Source organism: Rhea pennata, chromosome 7 (genome assembly GCF_028389875.1).
Source record: "Rhea pennata isolate bPtePen1 chromosome 7, bPtePen1.pri, whole genome shotgun sequence".
Taxonomy (NCBI): domain Eukaryota; kingdom Metazoa; phylum Chordata; class Aves; order Rheiformes; family Rheidae; genus Rhea; species Rhea pennata.
The window spans coordinates 25,861,629-25,881,935 of NC_084669.1; the positions used below are offsets into that span (position 1 = coordinate 25,861,629).

Here is a 20,307-nt window from a genome sequence, read left to right on the forward strand (position 1 = left end):
ACTTAAGGATATCTGATGGAGAACCTGAAAGCTGAAGGTTTGAACTGTAGGACAAGTTGTGAATTGACACGTTTGGTAATACTAATTGCTTACCACTGTTTATTTCATACTGATTTCTGGTGTTAGGTAATTTTTGAGTGTCTTCTGCTTTTAAATATCATACATGTTGGACTTGAGAACTATATTTCTTGGGTTGAAATTGCATTAGGAAGTTTGATTGCTGATATTTTTTCCATGTTATTATAATTTACAAAACATTATTTCTAATAAATTTTCAGTATATGAAAATCACAGTAGAAGATGAAAACATTCCCTCTATCTTTCTATAATATTCATCTATCTTCTGTGTAAAGCGTATCTACAGAATAACCAATCATCTTAAGAGTCTGAAACTTGGTTAAGTGGTATGTATTTTTTGGGAGGTACCTGCTAAGTGGCACAGCTTCACAATTCGTTTTGCACAAAATGAAAGTGACCCTGTTCCAGTACAGCTGAAGTCATAAATGAACCTAACTTTGAACTCTTAATCTAGGCATTGAACGCACATAGTAGATGCCTCTTAGATTTGTATTTGTCAGTCTTTCTTGAGAAAAACTGAGGGATCATATTAAGATGTGTGAAGTGCAGTAAAAGGCCCAAGCTGGCAAAAGCATGTTCAGATGCCCAGCAAGTATAGCATGAAAAGTAAACACGGGCAAATAAATTTTAGTGGCACTGCATGAAGGCTGAAGGCTGGAAGATGTGTAGATGTAGTCAATCAGTAGGGACATACGCTGGTAGAGTTCTATTAAGAATTTTCCTTGACAGTAGCCTCTGATATGTACTATTCTTGTTTTTTCTTACTTTCAGGATTGCACTTTAAATAGCACTAAAGGTGGGATTCATCCCATCGGTCTCCGAATGGAGGCCTCTTTCTGAACTCTGTCTTCTGTTGCAATCACAGAAGTCTGGACAGGTGACATAAAGGAGATTTGATATCTAATGTTTAGACTAACAAAGCTAGATGAGGTGAATCCCAACATCAGTGACCAAAATCTAAGTCATATTCACCAAAGAAATGTCCCCCATTGATGAACAGTTTTGAAAAGTTCATCTCTTTATCAAGGAAATTTGTATTTTACATTTACAGCTACCCTTCTAACTGCCACCATCCTTGTCTAAAAAAAAAAAAAAAAAAGATTAGTTGTTGAATTAAATGAAACACAAATGGCAAAATTTTGACTAAACAAATGACAAAAGCTGTGACAACTCTGTTTTAAACCTTGTGGTAGATGTACTGTACCATTCCCCATGCAACTGAAATATTAACAATATCACATTAATCCGGAAAATATAATATTAGCTAACTACTATTAACATATTATCTAAAACAAAACTGTTATTACTGACTATAGCTACTACATTGTTACTATACACAGCTATTACTCTTGACTGGTTCATGCTATGCCCAGATGAAATGCACCATCATTACTATAATGGCCTCTTTAAATGTGCCAAGTCATTCAAAAAACTACATAATTAGAATTACAAAATTAATTTGAGGCAACATATTTTCTCAGGGTATGTTTTGAAGTGGAGTGTGAGGGTAAGTGCACAAATCCCATAGTGGGAGTTTTGTGTATACCAGCTACACACTACTTGTAAATCATAACTATTGCTTCTTTCTTCTGGGCTCTACCACTGACATTAACTCAGATTCCATATTGCTCTACACAGAAAAATTCAGTAAGACACTAAAAAGAATACAAGGCAAAAGAGACAATGCACATTACATGCTACAGTATATTAAAGCTCAATTACTACAAGCATATAAAAGGTTGCTCCCAGGAATTAAGTCCTTTACAATAGTAACTACTAAGTCATAGTCTACAGTGTGTGTGTAAGGTCTTTTATTGGGGCATAATCCAAACTAGTTCAACAATAATAGTGAATTCAATACACTCTGAAACAATTAAATTACTCCTTTCAGTTCAAGAAGTGATTGATTATCAATACAATGGAGCAGCACGATGTATTTTATTCTGGGAGCAAGCAACTTCACTTTTACAACACTTCATCATATCGCTTATCATGCCAGCATTAACATGCCTTCACCACAAGATAATATATACTTAAAAGCAAGAAGCGAAGTAGAGGTGCAACAACTGCAGATCCTTGAAGATGCTAAGTGTTGCAGTAACTTCTCTGCAGTTGGATCATATTAATAATGCCAAACTGTCAGGAAGCCACCTCTCTTTTCACACATCTATTCAAAAACTGCAGGAGAATAAGACTAAAAATGAAATAAACATAACACATAGAACACACGCAACAGAACAGACATGGAAAGTAAGTTTGGACAGTATAATGAAGAAAGAAATTGAAATATCTGGACAATGAAATGGGTCTCTGAAGAGCACCACAGATAGAGAGAGAGACTGGCATAAGCAATTAGGAAAAAAAAGGGAGGAAGAAAGTGAGGAAGTGAGAGGAGAGGATATGGAAGAGTGTGCCTTACTTATTTTATTCAAATGAATAGTAGCAAAATGGAATGTAAACTAGAGAGGGGCTCAGAGCATGGTGTACCAAAATAAAATGCAAAACATGCCACCCCAAAGAAAAAAATAAAATTGAGAAACGCACACACTGAGTAACACCTTCATAAGTAAGCTTAATAAATGTCATTAAAATGAATGTAACACATAGTACAAACTCTCCATGGTACTTTCACTGGAACGGTACAAAAGCTCTAACATGTACAGTATCATGAATAACTGGGCTCAAAACAGGATCAGCAATGCAAAGAATCAGGCATTTGATAGTTGTTAATGGAAAGTAGGACTACAAGAGACCATGAGCTACTGTACTGTAAGATGTGTTTTGAAGAAAGACTCTGGGGGAAGAAGGATATCAATGAAGGTGTGAATATGGAGACAACATGGCAGCACAAGGGCCAGTAAGACGAAATATACATCGTCACGATACAATACAAATGAACAAAAAGAGGAAGGGATATGTTAACAGTAAAGTCTGGTTCTCAAATGTAATCATCTGATACACCAATAGAGCTATATGGGAAAAAAAAGTCCTAAAACTTATCCTGCTTTATTTTTTATTTCCTGCAAAGAAGTTAGTGCATGAGTCACAAGAACCAACGGAGAGACAAAATGCTATTCTCCCTCCTTTTTGAGATTGGGGGCTCATATATAAATATACATATATATATATATATATATACACACACACACGAATATATATATATATGTACAGATATACAGAGAAAGATAGACAAAGGTGTTATCTTCCTGTGTTCTTGGCAAGGAATTAGTCCTGAAGTTAGAAGGAGTGGAGGTAGGATTGAGGTTGGAAGGAAAGGTAACGAAGAGGGCATACCGCTTTCGGCTTCTGCAAACGACAAGAAAAAAATTGCAAATCAAACACTTTGATAAGAAATCAACTGACACCAAAGCAAAAGCAAAAAAACCCTTTATTTAAAAGTCTCCAAGGCTCAAAGGTTTTTCTGCTGAGAATGAAAACAAATAAATGGATAGACAAAGAGAAAATTTAACAAGAGGAGTAAACACAGGGTGCTGGAAGGAAGAATCCTGATTACGCTTTCCTTCTTGCTTAGTCATGTGGTTGGGGGGGAAGATAAAGGGAAAAAGGAAGGCAAAAATCTCTGAAAGGGAATTCAGATATTGGTCTTAAATGTTGGCATTTTCAATTGATTTTTTTGCTGTCTTTTCAGTAAGTTCTGCTAGGACACTGTCAGGTTGATGCTGTCCATATTGCTTTATACTAAAGCATTTTTTTCTATAGAAGAAAGGAAACATTCCTACAAATGGACTAAGAGCCTTTTTTAAACTAATGTATTTGGTTTGCATAAGAGACACAGAAATATACTTAGAAGTACTTCCTGCTCTCAGTAACAATGATTATAATATTCACAGATGCTAATTAAAGATGAAAGAATGGCCAATTTATATTGTGATGGGGAACTCTTTGAGTGCAGATCTTCAGAGTTAGGCAGAAACCCACTAAATTTAGTCACATTTTGTACACTCAGAGGTTCTATAATAACTGCATTTTAATTTAAATATGATTAAAAATACATATAAATGTAAATAAATCTAATTATAGCTACTTTAACTAATTTTAAGGTATCTTGATGAGAAATGGTTGCATAAAAGATCATAGATATGAATCATACTGAAAATATTTCATCTATTATATGAAAATGATTTTATATATACCATATATATGAATTACTATTACATTTAGGCTTGCAAAACTCTTAGTTAAAAGCACTTTTAAATTCTGTCTTTAAGCAATCTTGTAAAATCATAAAATGCTCGTGCATTAACAATCTAATATTGTTCAAACTTATTAGTTTGTGCTTAGTGCTTTCAGTAGTGTTATTAGGATTCATGAAAAGACTAAAAATAAAAAACAACATGAGCAGAAAGCTCAGCTATTGATAACTGAGTTCTGATGATTTATAATTGCTATTGATCTCAGTTCCCTGTGGTAGAATTAACACAACTTGACTGCAAATTACAAAGCTTTAAAAAGCTAAAATTTAGGAGATTGCCTAAAAATGAGTATTTTTGTCTTTCTGTAATGGAGACATTAACAAAGTCAATGAATATTTTGCCATTGACTTGAATTGGTACTTGGATTTATTCTTAACATTGAAAAGATTTAGAAAGAGGAATAAAGATCTAGAATCCCCTCACATTACACTTTTGAGAGCTGCACGCACTTCTGAATTCACTTTGTGGTTGGCTTTAGCTCTGAGTGTAAAGTGATGACAGCAGATGAAACTAATCTTCAAAGGAAACTCCTTTAAGTAAAAGATCAGGTATCTAATTTACTTATATAGATATTATATTATAAACAGTGATAGACCTCAAAGGGGCAGAAGTAAGACCTCATCATTCATGTAGAAAGAATATTTCTAAAATTTTGTCTGGTTCTGGACCTGCCTCTGCTATATTGGAAAAGGCTGCCATCTAGATATTATTCTGAATATTTATTTATAGTTATCACTGCTATAAATTGTAAACTAGATAAAACCTCTCAAGAGTTCTACAAAATGTGAAAACAATCTGTAATCGTAAAATAGATCAGTACATTTCTACTGTGGGTCACTCTACTCATAAAGAGTGAAAGAAAAAAAGGGCATCAGATCTTGTTTCCCCTTCACATTTATGAAGTGTTACCAATGAAGAACTGAAGATCCAAAGTAGGATAAAATCTTGCCAGAGTCAGCATCAACAAAAATTAATTGGTGAATGATAAATCACATTCTATGACAGCTGTACTTGTAAGCTATGTTATTCTATTTTTTATCTTGACCCCCCCATTCTTTTAATTTAAGTAAGATGCAAGGAAACTCAAGTATGCCTAAAATGTGAGAAACTGAAGTTTTATTCATTACCTTTTTGATTAGACTAAAAGGCTCCAGCTCAGCAAATCACAAATATGTACTTTGGGTTGAAGAGCACAGGGACAAATAGAACAGTAAAGACATGCAGCATGTCATTACAAAATAGTTACCATGAACATCCTAGCAAAATGCAGGCAAAGCAGCCCTGTGGTTCACCAAACAGTGACCACAAATTATCACTGGTTAATAAAACCAGCAGATATCGGCATGGACCTCGCTTATGAGAAGATGTGACTATCTATTCACATCTATTTATACTCTCTTGTTTTATATATATATGTATATGTTCATAAAATTTCCAACTGCATCCCTTCATTAGTATTGCTTCCTGCAATTTTTAGGCTTTTTTGTTCTACAAATCAATTTATTCTGAACCTATGGGGCTTTATGTAAGGAATATAATTCTATCACACTGTGCTATTTTGGGGGGTATCCTCTGCATTATTTTGTGATTAAGAACTCAATCTAAATCCCACTGAAGTTAATGTGAAGAATGATATGGAAGCCATGAATTATCTGTTATTACTGCAGAAGACTGTAATATTAGCACTTATGTAACTAAATGACAAGCAAAGTAATGACAGCTTAAAGTTGAATAATAGTTCTTTAGGGGAACCAATAAAACCCAAATATTTGTAAACATTGTAAATACCAAATCTGGTAAATAGTACCACTCCTGTTTCTATTGCTTTTTTTTTTCCTAGATTAAAATGTTCAGAGATAAAAGAACAATTACTTGCTTGCTTTACATCAGCTAATGCAGAATGAGGTCATTCAATGGAAGAGTAATTATTTTCAGATGAGCCCATGGGAGCTGAAAACATTATAAAAATCTGGTATTTCAAAAAAAAAAAAAAAAAAAAAAAAAAGGATTTCTTAATCAGCACAATGTGAGCAAAAAGAATATCTAGCATCACGTACACCACTTCACATATTACTTATCACTAACAAAGAATCATGTAAAAAGTGCAGGGCAGGGCAATACTCTCATAAGCAGTAATAATATTAGATTTTTTGTGTCAAATGCCCCATATAGGTTTTATAGATGTTTTTAATAAATAAAAATGAACACACATGAGAATAAACATTAAAATATGCCTTCAAAAAGTCAGAAACAGTGGCATAGGCTCCCATGATTGACTTGGTTCTCCTCTGAGAACTAGTCCTCAATAAGTTTAGGTAATTAGATAATTAGATGATCTAACATACAGGGTTTCAGTTTTACTATAGCACTTCAGAACATAATTTTCAACTGAGAAAAATTTAGTCACTGCTACCAGATTTTTATTACATATCCCTCCATATGTTGCTGACATACTTGCAGAGCATGTTTACAGCATTTTTGTTATATGGAAATGAACATCACGTAAATGCATGGAGGGACAAGTTGTTAGAGTCCTGCCTCTGGTTTAACTTACAGTAGGATTCTTACAAACTTGTGTATGAAAATGATACCAAGAAACAGTTCTTTTCCTGTTTGCAAACTGTAATCATGGAATTTCTTCTTCTTTTCAGATGAAGAAAGAGATCAGCCCAATCTTAATTTCAAGGGTAAATGAATCTTTTCCAGTTTCATCTCGCTATTCACATACACAAGTTTTGCTAGAACACGTAAGATACATCTATTATGTTTATCCTATATTTCTGTTTCTCCTATAGCTTGTGTAAAGTGGTTCTTCCAGATTCATTTATATGAAATTACTATTTTGAAAAACACACATAGTCATAATGGGTTGTGGTATCACATCTATGTTCCACTTTTTCTTGTTCAGTAAAATTAGTAGAAGCACTGACTAGAGCAGACAGACTATCCGATATTGAATTAGGTTAGTTTTCATGTAAGTAATGAACTGCACTTCTGGAGGTGGGATACATGTAACACTACCCCTGCCTTCTACTACATATTCTGTCTTTAATTAATTTTGGAGAGGAAGAGTATGACAGAAATAAAAGAAATAAAAGCCTTTCAGTACTATGTGAATGCATTTAATGTGAGGCATGCTAATTATAGTCTGAAATGCTTCAGAAATATAATAGCTATGTTTATTCTGAAAAACTAAAAAGCAAAATTTGTGACAGTGCATTCCAAAACTTCAAAATTTGTAATCATACATACCTGCTTTCTCGCTTTTCCGACTTGTATTCTATGGCTATCATTAAGAGCTTAAGTTTCGCAAACACCAATCTAAGGAAGAAAAGAAGCCAAGAGTAAGTCCTTCCCCACAACCAATATCTCGTTTGTAGAGATCACTGTGGGGTACGAATTTTCTTTGAAAATTTTTACTCGTATCTTTTCACACTTCTCAATCAAGTGTACACAGAATATATATTAAAGTCTTTCTATTTTGAAAGCAATTAACAGACATTTTCATAAAACTATAAAATCCGTAAGTTTACAACACTAGCATAATCACCAGTATTACTTTACTAAATCTAATTAAGCAGTAATAACAAAGGTCATGACACACAGCATAAAACCTTCATTTGGCTGTTGCGGCTGTCTAGAGGAATTTTTTCCAATATCTGCTAGAAATTAACCATATGTTGGTTGTACCACACGTTCCTTAGACCATGCGTATGTACTGATCTAAAACCACAGTAAACTATTAAAAATAAAGTATTCATCAACTACTGCCTCAAAGCAACAGCAAAACTGGAAATCATTTCTGACCAATATATAGGAAGGTATATGCAGATACTTTGATACGTATTTTTTATAGTTGTAAATGTCTATGTGAGGGGCTATTTACTAATGCAGCTCAGGGGTGATATTTTTAATAGGCTTGCAGAGCTGCAAATTAGTACAGTACCATTTGCTTCCAGGAGACAGGCATCGTGAGAGTAAACAAAATCAATCAATTTTGTTTTAATAACTGAGAAGCATCTGCATTCCAATGTTGCCACTGAAGTGTAAGTACATTCAATGCTACTTGCCTCCTGTACTATAAATGCGTCATGAATTCTTGCAGGGCTGACCTTTACAATTAGAGGGCTGCCATATCACACTAACTTTGTATGCTCAGCGTAGCTATACAAACCTCACTACTTCAGTGTTATTCACATCTTTGTGTGTGTTTCTGTAATATTTATTTTCTTGAAATGTATGTGAACAACATGCTGCAGACTTTGCATCACACGTATTTGACAGAAAACGAGGAACTGGCAGCTGAGCTGACAATATTCCATTTTTATAACAACTTTCAGAAATCACTGCGAGTGGTTCACTTTTGCTATTTCTTTGGGATGAAATAAAAATCGTTGTAGGGGGAGTGACAATGTTGAAGCAGTGTGTTATATATCAGAATATCTATATATACAATGAAATTTACTTTGCATTAATTTTTGAAATGTAATATTTGAGCAGAATCCTTTTCTTGAAAATTTTCCTTTCAGAAGATTGGTATAGTACATCCATCCCCTCCACCTTTTAGGAGGCAGGAGGTAGCTTAATATCAGGGAGGTAACACAGGAAGGCAGGTAGGTGCTAGATTCATCTACCTTTATTTCAGAATCAACTAAAACTCAGAATCAGCTGGAGTGCCTACTCCAGCACTTCTGGCCAATGCCAGAAATGGGCAGACAAAATCCTGACAGCTACTCAGTTCCTGGTTAGCCCATCACCTCACACAATATTAACAGGAAAATGAAAGCTATTTCAAAAAAACGTTCAGTTTTCAAGGACATTGATAGCAGGGTATTCTAGATGTTTTGTTAGGAGTATTGTGCATCTGTCATAAAAAGATAATATAATTTTATGGTTCCCAATACGGTATTATTAGCCAAGAACGCCAGGAGTTCTAAACTTATTTTTTTTTTATTTTGACCAACTACATTCTTTGAGGAAATACACTGAACATCCCTGCATCTCTTTGTGCAGTATTTGCTAATCTATATATGCCTTCCAAAAACACAGTACAAAGCGAGAAGCATTATACTGCCCTTCTGTATTGGTTTGAGTATGTCACTCCCATCTATAGAAAAACTAAAATACATTTATATGGTAAAATAAATAGGCTTACTTGGACATGAACTTGGACATGCAATTAAACAACAGGATAAATAAGTCTTACAATTTAATAGTATTTTTCAAATTCAGCTTGATATGCTTAATAACGAGGATGATACTGGGTTGAAAATAAAGAAAATGATGCATTTCGTTTGCCAGACAAAGATCTTATCCTGATATTTTTTCCCTGATCCATTGAAAAAAAAATTGTAATAAGAAGACAGAACACTTTCTATCCCAAGTAATTATTATGCAGAGGCCAAGAAAATTGTCAATGACAGTATGGGAAGCTTTCATTTCTATTTTATTTTTTAACTGCTAGTATCATCTGCCAAGTACAGATGAACACAGATGTTCATGAGCAAAGGCTCTTAAGAATTTGAATCCAACTGTTTCAATCTACCTAGAGAGAAATAAATTGGTTATGCCATTATACCAGCCTTCTTGACTGGTCATTGGCATAAATTAGACATAGACACCTGCTGTATTATTTTTACATGACAGTACTGAGATAATGACAAATTTAAAGAAATTATCACCCTCCTTTTTTCACGTAGCAAAACATGAAGATATAATCTTGATTAGTTATTAGTTATTGAATGCCGTATCAAGTACATAACGAATTTTAATTAGAAAATCTACTACATAGTAATTATTTCTTTTCAAGTATTACTCTTAGAGTGAAAGCTTTTACATTACATATAATTTATAACTGACCTTCAGAAAAAATAATCTATTTGTTGGGACTACTTTCAACATAGGACTAGACAAGAGTCCAGAGGAAAAAAAAAATGTTTTCAGTCTATTTTCATCCCTTGGTTCTGCTGCTGTTATCATAAATATTTTGATAAAGGATAAATTATGTCACTATTCATCTAATGAAAAATACATGGAAAAATATCATTCTTGATAAAGAAATGTATAGCAGTGTCTCAAGTTGAGAAAAATATGTACAGTACTGGAATTATTTTATAAATTCATTGTTTTTGGTTCTTTCAAACTACTCTTTATGCTCAGTTCTTGAAGTTAAAGCAGTGTGGAGACAGGGTCTCTCCTTTGTGCTTACTAGTATGCTCTGTTCTTTAAGAGTTCAAAGGATGACAGATTCAGGTACATTACCTCTACGGAGCAGCAATATTCAAAATCGTTGCAGTTAACGTGGTTTATTAAATTTAGAATCAGTTAATCTGGAAACATATGCAACTGGCAAAAATCCAGTCTAAAGTGTAAAGCTGTTTAGCAGGGTTTTGGGGAGTGTTCTTACAGTATTTGAGGTTTATTTTACAGGTGTTGTTACTAGATCATTATGTACACTTCTACTTTTTCTTTAGAAATGTCAGAACCTTTTAGTTCTGCTACAGAAAAGCAGACGTCAAGTTATAGGAAGGAATAGATCTTCCCCTTTATAACAGTGAAAGGGTGAATTCTGTGGAACAAAGCTGTCTCATGGCTAACAAATGTGAAATTAGAAATTCTATGTGATATAAAGCCACTGGACAAAATCTATCATATACATAATACAGCAACAACAGAAGGTGTTGCAATAGCTGTCTCCTGTAGTTTTATGTACGTCAGGAGGAATATTTTAGCTACCACCCCTGGAAAATTTATTCAAGAAGTGTTTAACTACTAATGCAATTGTTTCCACTTATCCTATTTTTTATCTTATAGGACTATTAACTTATTGTTAAACTGTAAAACGAGAACAAAGAAAGTTTGAGAAACCTGAGAAAAGAAAAGAAGTCCTAAAAGGCAAATAAAGAGTCAAAAAGTATGGCTGTGTGTGCACATACGTAATTGTGCAGCTGTTTCTGGATCTGTGACTGCTATATATTTTGCATTGATGTAGACTAGGAGTAAATCCACTGAGCTCATGGAATCATTAACATAATGAAAAATGAACCTCACTAGCAAAAGTTTAGTCCTTATCCAAGTGGGCACTAGCAGTTCCATGTCAGATTAGAATTTTCCAGAACCAGAGTCTCCACTACATACGGATACTACATATTCAAGCTATTTTTCAGGTCTAACCCCATCTCAACAATAAAATGAAACACAATTAGCTTTTATATTTTACAGGTGATGAATCATTGACTGCAAAGAAATATCCATTGCCAGATTCAATGTGCAGAAAATGTTCTTCATGCTTATTGAAAAAGCACTGAAAAATGCAACTTTTTATTTCTTTAGACAGAGTCAGGTTCCAATAGATGCATCAGAGACAGATCTGAAACTGATGAAAAGTATTAAACAATGAATACTGCATCTGCACAGCAACATTTCAAATATATTTTAGTACTTCAGTAAACATTTCCTTGATGTTTCTGAAAGATAATCTGCAGGTTTCATCTCTTATTGTGCTTTGCTAAATGATGATATGAGGCAGCTTTATCTGTGTAAGCTCATCATGGGGAATATCTGGAAAAGGTGCATGTCCCCCAGTCTTTGAATGTTCTTCTAATTGGAGGTTACAGCAGGCTAGATTCCCATCAACAGTGTAGCAGCAGAAGAACGAACTATTAGCCCTATGATGGGCAGCAGTTGAGGCTTTGGTAGGTGTCTTTTATGCACCTGTTCTATAGATTTAAGAAAGTTTTTATCAATACCTTTGCTGACTATCATTTACGCATGGCAGTGGACAAAGACTTTTTAGTTGTTGGAGAGAGGAGACCTAGATAGCACAGGCTCATCCAAAGAATCAGAACAGGTGGAAAAGCCACCTACTAAGTTCCAGGAGATTGGATGAGAAAAATAAAAAAGACCAAAGTAGGCTTAGGTCTGCATAAAGCAGTCCAAAGAGACAGAGCACTCTTTAGATCTAATACAACCATTAAAAAAACAAAAACATGACTGGAACAAGACTGCTACAAGAACAGTAAGTAATTCATATAGTGGAAAAAGTAGACATCTGGAGGGACTACAGAATACCATGCATACTTTTTAGTACAGAAGCATATAGAGAATATGAGTGGATCCTGATAAAGACCAGGCTCTATTCTAGGGGTTTGCTAAGTCATTACGTAAATAATAATACAGTAACATAAGCCAGTCTCTACACACATGTTGCTCCCTACATAAATACACACACAGGCATTTAATAGAAATTAAGTGTTTGTACCAGTTCAAGTCATTCAATGGTAGCTGACAAAAGAAACAACAGGTGAACAAATAAATTTGCTGCTCATAGTAGTTAATACCACTACCATTACTAGGAGGGTAGTGAGAAAGTCAGCTGAATATTTAACTGTTTCTCATTGGTGACATATCAGTCTGTTAGGCAAACAATGAACATAAGAAATGTCAACACAGAGCTCTTAACCTCCAATAAGGATCTATGATTATACTGTTCTTTCTGGCCTCCTAGTAAACATAAAAATATTGGAGTAAGAACAGTGATTAAGGGAAATGTTCCCACAGGAGTTCTACTGAAGAATCGAAGCACAAATAAGTCACACTTGCTTTATAAAATTAGCTAATATTATACAGCTATTTTTTAGATAGGAGCAGGAAACATAGCTGTAAGGCTTATACAGAGTTTTGTATTAATAAACCAGAATTTGGCCAGTAATTACTAACCTACTATACTTGAGGCTATAACTATTGCAGGTACGAAGGATAGGCAAACTATGGTGTTGTAAGTAGTTGGTAATTGCTGAATTTTTAATGGTAACATAAGCCTCCATAATTTTAACTAGAGAAAAAAGAACAAACTGGGAAGTTCTAAGGCCTCCATGCTGATCTCTAGATACTTTCCTACTGATGCAGCCTTTTCATCCTTGTCAACTTCCTAAACTCCTTACTGAAGTTCATTTACTTTGAACTTTGTACTTGGGGCTTGCTATCCCACTGGGCCAAACTTATGAAGCACAGGAGGAATTAAAATCTCTGTTTTCATGTTTGCACCTTGATGGCTCATACGTGTGCCTAAATGGTTGGGTGAGAGTAGTGGGGATGGTCGGCCATTTTTGTGCAGACTCAAAGCAGACTTTCTCAGAGAGCTGGGAGGATAGTGTACAATATGAAAGGCTTCTCTAGGATACTCAGATGAAGTCAAAAGATGGGAAGCTTCATTTGAAACCATGTAAATCTACAGGTTGACTTGGCCATTACCTGAGCTTAGGCTTGAGAAGTCTAAAAATTGACACGTCTGCAACTGCCAGTAACATCCTGGATATGGGAAAAAGCTGCTAATATAACTGCTACCAACTGAAACTACAGCTTCACTGCTTCAGAGAGGTATCAAACTGCAACAGATGTATGTGTGGATTCAGCCTCAAAAGTACAAAAGTGACTAAGGTTTACTGCATCCTCTGAGATAAGACAGAAACCAACTAGCTGAAGAGAATTATCCAATGACAGAAGCACGAACTTGACAGTGGCAGGTAGCCCATAATATCCTGTTCTGTGAAAGACTCTGGTTTAGTTTTGAGTCAGTCTCAGACTGAGAAGTGGTACTACTGCAAATAGACTCCAAAGAGAATTATCTGCCCGGGAGCTGTTAGAGACTGAAGACAAATGCTGGGTGTCCCCTACTTGGCTAGCTTAATTCTCCTTTGTCAGGACAGTGATGTTGCTAAGACATCCGAGATCAGCATCTCAAACATGGGCTGTTATCAAAGAGTAAAGAAAACATCATGACTATCATGGGAATATATGCCATGGTTACAGCATGATATAAACCATGATACAATAAACAGTGCAAAAGCAGAGCTTTCTTGCATATCAAAAAATGGCTATGACACTTGACTGAATGAACGACTTCAAAATCAGAACCAATAGTAAATCTAACATATATTAAAAGACATGGACACCTTTCATATACTGTTTCTACTACTAGGTCAAGTGAGGATCCATAGGGCATGTCCCAGCCCTCACTAGGAAAACTTTTGTGTGGAGAATGGTAGATCAAGAACCTGGATGGACGTTAGCCTGGCATTAATCATCACTGTAAGGCCCACTAGAAGACCGTGCGCTTTGAAAAGAGGAACACAGATCACCTTCCTCTTTACTCAGCATCATCCACTTCTGGTCCAAGAAGAACCAAGGGCACAGAATGATATAAATTATGTTCATGTATTAGAAATATATTTGTGAGAATATATTCACATAGCACACACACACACACACACAAATAGTGTTATAAATAAAACTTGCCAACTGTTACTCGCTGCTACTTCAATGTCAGTCTCACCCTTCCCCTTTGTGTTGAAGTCAAAAGCCTGAAATTCTTCTAAAACACTGTGTGTCCTAGTTCTAGTAAAATAACAGCTGTTTCTGCACCCTATTTATGCTTATTGTCTAAACCAAATGACAGCCTATTTACCAAAGAGTCAGGTTTCTAGACCGGCAATCAAGACCAATAACCTGAGGGAACAGCACATCTCATTCAGTTACAGTTTTTAAAATGTCATCAACTACATGAATTTTAAAAGCTAGATTAGAAAAACTTTTCTTAAGGTTTTTACATTTTGTAAGTAGTTGACCACACTAAGACCGTCCACTGATTTTATTTCCTATCCGCAAACCAGTGTAAAGCACTTCTTGCTGTTTCTTGTGTCAGCTGGAAACCGAATAGCCAATTCTTACTGCAATGAAAATACGTATGCACCAAATCCAGTGATACATAACATTTAACACTACCTTTTAATTGTCACTGTGCTTTAAATAACCTGAAATGAGTATCACCAAACTGCTGATAAATTTGAGTTACAGTTTTTTCTTTAATTTAAAACTAAAGAATTTAATTTAAATTAAAAACACAGGTAATTAAGCTTCTAGATAATCAAATGCTTGAAGAGAGTTACAACATTTTGGGACATTCATAATCTCACTAAATGACCTTTCTTTATTATTTTATCTCAGCTCTATGTTAAATGAAAGGCAGCTTTATGTCAAATACATTCTCAGTCACAAGTTTCTAGAACTCATGAAAACTCAGCTGTTTTTGACAATGGTTTTGCCAGGAAGATTTAGTTTTCATTATTCTAATTGGTGCAAATAGGACATATTACCCTTTCTGAGTATAACATACAATTCTAGAGTATCTTTTGAGATTTTCTGTTTACTGATACCCAGTCAAAGGTTTCTGCTTACAGTAATAAACATTTTCCCTCAATTACCCAGTCACAGTCTAGTTAACACAGTGGAGAGATGGACTGTGAGTCCCTTCAATCTATCAGCAAACTGAAGAGTTGACTCTGGGCTAGCTATATGCCAGAAAAAGCCAGATTTTCTAATTGCTAACATTTACCTAACAGTTGTTTTTTTCCTCATTCTTATGCCATAACCTATACTACACTGCAAAAATCAGGAAAGGGCACAAGTGAGAGGAATTAAAGCAAAGCCATTCTGCTTTACATACAAGATACTATCTTGCTTCCTCCTCTATTTCCTGCTCTAAGAATGGAGTCTGTAGAAGTTTTTCTGTGTTATCTAGTTAGACATCAATCAAATGCCTAATAAGAAACAGACTCTGCTCTGAACAGGCCCTAGAAAAAGTGGTCCACAGTCTCTGTTGGGACCTCTTGGTATGGCTGTGATAGAGCACAGTATCAACAGAAGAGGGAATCTGACTGTGCTAAACTGTCCTGACTATGTCTGTGAAAAGATATTTATCCTAGAAACATTGTGCACATGCATCTCTCTAACACAATGTTTCTAGGAGAAATAAGGATTTTCTGGAAATAACACAGTATTATGGCTTATGCTATGGCATGATATTCAGATATTCTGTTCATTACAGAACAGATATATTTTCTCCGATATGTTTCATTTGTTAAAAGTGTACTGCAACCAGTTCCATAGAATGCTGGATGCCACATCACTTACAGTATATATAACTCCATTACATCTGCTTCAGTTAATGAATAACTTCCCTGAAATGGGACATAAGCCAAGATGGTGACACTGCCAAATACTATTCAAAGAATGGGAATCATCAGAAGAAACAATAAGATTGCATTTACAAATAAATAAATCAATTTGAGTGGATTACTCATTAATTTGTTCAACACTGAAAATATCTAGGATTTCATTTATTATCACTTAGTTCCAAATCACTTCTACGAACAGGCATTAAAATGGAAAACTTCCATGCAGCAATTGCTTTAATGTTTACTTTTTTTGGATCCCACCTGATGCAGCAACAATATTAGGATTGTAACAGAGTGTGAATGTCTCCTATGGAAACCTTTGATTTAACTTGAGAGCAGGCAAATAATTATTCCTATTAACATATATTTCTACTTACTCACAAACTGCAGGGAAGGACAAACCCACAAAGGCACTAGATAGATATTCTGTATACATTTCATTTGCAACTCCTTCCAGATAGTATTTCTGCCACGTATCCTCCTCAATCTAAGGGAAAGAAACACAGATGCAGAGTTCTGAGTAAAACCAAAAGTTTCTTTGAAATATATAAACAACTGCTTAAACACTAATCAATTTTTAACAAATATAAATTAGTAGATCACTTCTACATTATGGCAATTAATATAATTATTTGTGTAGAATTTCATGGAATGTCAGAAAAAGAGAGTCTATGTAATTAGCAAATTAAATATCCTACATAAAAATAAAATACTTCAGTTCTTGGCAAGGGCATTCAGCATGAGGTGAAATAAGGGTGTGGAAAGCGTGAGGAAAGAGTGTCTCAACTTTCTCTTTCTGAAAATTCTCCATTAAAATGGTTGCCTTACATTGTTATCTGAGTCTCTCTAGAAACATTTGATTTGTTTTCACCTTGTTTAAAGTTGAACAGTATCTGAAACACATCTGAAATTCTAAAAATCTGCTCTTCTCAGCAGTAACATAACTATTACGGAAACATGAGAAATGGATATACTGAAATTATTTTTTTCAAGGGCTGTCAGTGCTTTGGGACAGCAGCAGAGGAGCAGCTTTGCTGCTGAATTACTTTTGAAGATATCAAGGAAAACAACAACCAGAACTACTAGCTACCGAACTACCATCAAAAGCCCAATGTATTCACCTAACCAGGAGTTTCTAGTGATATTTGAGATGCCCGGGCAATCCCATCAAGCTTCTGACTGCTGTCTTGGGATCTACAGATCCCATGATACAACTATGAGGCTTATGGCTCAGACACTCTAAGGCCTCTCAAATGGCACCAAACACCTATATTAGGGTATCCGAACTGAACCTGAATGGAGATGTGGCCTTCTTAGGCAAACCGGGGTGACCACCACAAACATGCAACCTGACGTATCTTCCATGAAACATTTGCTTCCAAATTTATCATATCACACTAAAATAGAAGAATTTCAACCACAAAGAGATATTCCTGCATATATTTACCTCTTTGACTTTATCAGCTAATTATGTTATATGGGAACAGAGAACTTTGTATTTGCAAGAATTATACACAGCACCAGAAAAGGTATGTATGATGAACTGTATGTGTGTGTAAGAGTAGCCAAAACATGCAATTGCATTAGACTTACAAAAATAATGTGATATACTGCTTTTTAATATTACCATGTCTTCGTTAGCCTCAGTAAATAAAGAAACAGAAGTAAAGGGAAAGACTGAGAGATCATTTTCTGAACTAAGGCACATTAAAGTTAAAATGCTTACTATCTTAAAAGCTTTGGTCTAAAAGCAGTATTTTACTTTTTTCAATAAAAATAAGGAAACACCTAGTTCCACTATTAGTGTAGCCTTGGTCTTCATCTTACTGAGCAGAAAGTGAAAAGATAACGAGCTTAGATGTAAAGACCAAGAGAGTGACTAATGAAAAGCCACACAATGAATGAGAAGATACTCTCTTTAGAAAGCTATTGGTACTGATTTATAAACCTATTTCAAATGTTGAAGTACCAAATACTACTTGATTTTAAATGGACTTAGATAACTCTCCCTCTTAAACATTTCAAAACTTCTCTTTTACTGATATCCCCAGCCTTTCCCAAAGCTCAATCTACACTGTGTAAAGAGATGACAATGCTGATTTTACAATAGATAGAGCTGTACTCAGGCCAATGACATGACAAAAGAATGTTTTGGAAAACATCTGTCCTCGATGTAAATTACAGCAGATGAGGCTCACGTGCCTTAATCTACATTGCTGATCTTGCTCATCCAAAGTTCCTGAGCCAGTGCAATTGCACCCTGCTAAGTATGAGCAAGATTTTCTGTCCCATACATGCAGAAATCTCAGCATTCAGAAATCCTTATCAAAGAATTCAGTCCAATAAGATAAACAACTTTTCACTGCTTTAAAATCTTGAACAGCTACATTAGTGCCCACTGTGTCAAATATATGGGCTAATATCCAGTCACTGATTTTATGAAATGCCTTATGGCAGCAAGATATACAGGCTTGTATATTCTTTATGGCAAATGCATTACAATATGTCAGGAAGAGTCTGTTTTTTGTTATGAATACATACTCCATATTACAATATAAATGTACATCTCTATTGGTAATCAAGCAAAGAAATTAATACATGAGATGTAAGTGACTTGGGTAAAAGCATCCAAGTCAATTTGTCACCCATTCAGCAATTAATCATAAGGAGAAAAGCATCTTTAAGCAAGCAACAATTTATCTTTGTCTGTTAGGTCAAACTACATCTGTTTTTGAACAGCATTAACACAAGAGGTTCTCACAGTAGATGGAGGAATTAGAAACTAAGTCTCTATGTAGACTCAAAAAGTATAAACATTTAAGATGGAAAAAATTAAAGCACGTACTCCACACCTGAGCCAATTCAGGACTATGGCCTACAACACATTGTACACATTTTTAATGTATCCAGCAACTTGCTTTCAACCTCTTAACTTGAAAAACAAACTTCGTGCCTACATAAATGTCATTCGCGACTTTTTTCTGGATATTAATCCTGTATTTTCTTTTAACCAATTCATTCATATTGTTGTTTCATTAACTGTACTTCACATTATTCAACTCTAAATTATGCTTCTAAACCAATTTATAATCAGAGGAAAATGCTCGTTGTGTAACAACACTTTTACGCTAAGTATCTACAATTTGATTATTAAATATTTAGGAACTGAAAATTTTACCTTTGCTTTTTAAATCTCATATTCTGTAGAAAATAAAATACTATGAGCAGAAGTTTTAAAAGTAAACTGCATGTAAAAACAAAAGCAATATTTGTCACTGAATCCTACTCATTTTATAAAACTCTAAAACAATTACATTTTTCTTATACCTTCTTACATAGTTTTATAAACACTTAATATTTTCTATAAAAATTAAGCTTTTCTTCTGTGTTTCATATGCTTACTCTAGTGCCAAATCACAAAGTTCACAAAAAACTATAAAATCAGAAACCTAAAGAAAAACAGTGATTTTCTTATTCCTACTGCCATATCTGTTCCTTTGGAGTACTGTCTTTATCCCTGCTCCACCTGCCTATGGAGTTTCCCAAGACACTAGACTCAATCCTTCTTTCTGTTCTCTACCATATCACCAGCTAACATCATCCAAAATACCAAATGAACTGTTTCTCCATGCTAACAATCTGCATATCTTGCTTTCTATTTCACTTTTAACTCCTTTATCCAAGCTGAAATCTCAGCATCTATGAAATCGCTTATTGGCATCTATGAGTACAGCCACAAACTTACAAATGCTTTCATCTCACTTCCGCTCCACTGGTGTTACCACCTTCTCTTTCAGTCAATTTGCATACCTGCACCATTGTGTCTATCTTTAAATTTCATACCACGGGTATCTTCTTTGCCTGCTTCAACTTCTTTTCTAAGTCCAGTCACCTGTTCTATGCTTAATCTGTGCTATCCCATTAAACAAAGGCACCCCACGATAATCTGTGAAAAATTCATAGAAGAGTTGAGGTTGGAGATCATTTGGTTCAACCCCCCT

At 34.8% G+C, this 20,307-nt stretch overlaps 1 protein-coding gene across 6 annotated transcripts in view; it reads right to left on the reverse strand.

Moving 5' to 3' along the window:
* Positions 1–20,307, reverse strand: part of KCNMA1 (potassium calcium-activated channel subfamily M alpha 1) — a 510,592-nt gene that overhangs the window by 109,178 nt on the left and 381,107 nt on the right. For all 6 annotated transcript variants that reach the window (XM_062580642.1, XM_062580641.1, XM_062580640.1 and 3 more), the window contains 2 exons: positions 16,684–16,793; positions 7,545–7,613 (listed from right to left, as the gene is read on the reverse strand). In XM_062580642.1, the coding sequence (XP_062436626.1) occupies positions 7,545–7,613; positions 16,684–16,793 (179 nt within the window). The remainder of the gene's footprint in view (positions 1–7,544; positions 7,614–16,683; positions 16,794–20,307) is intronic.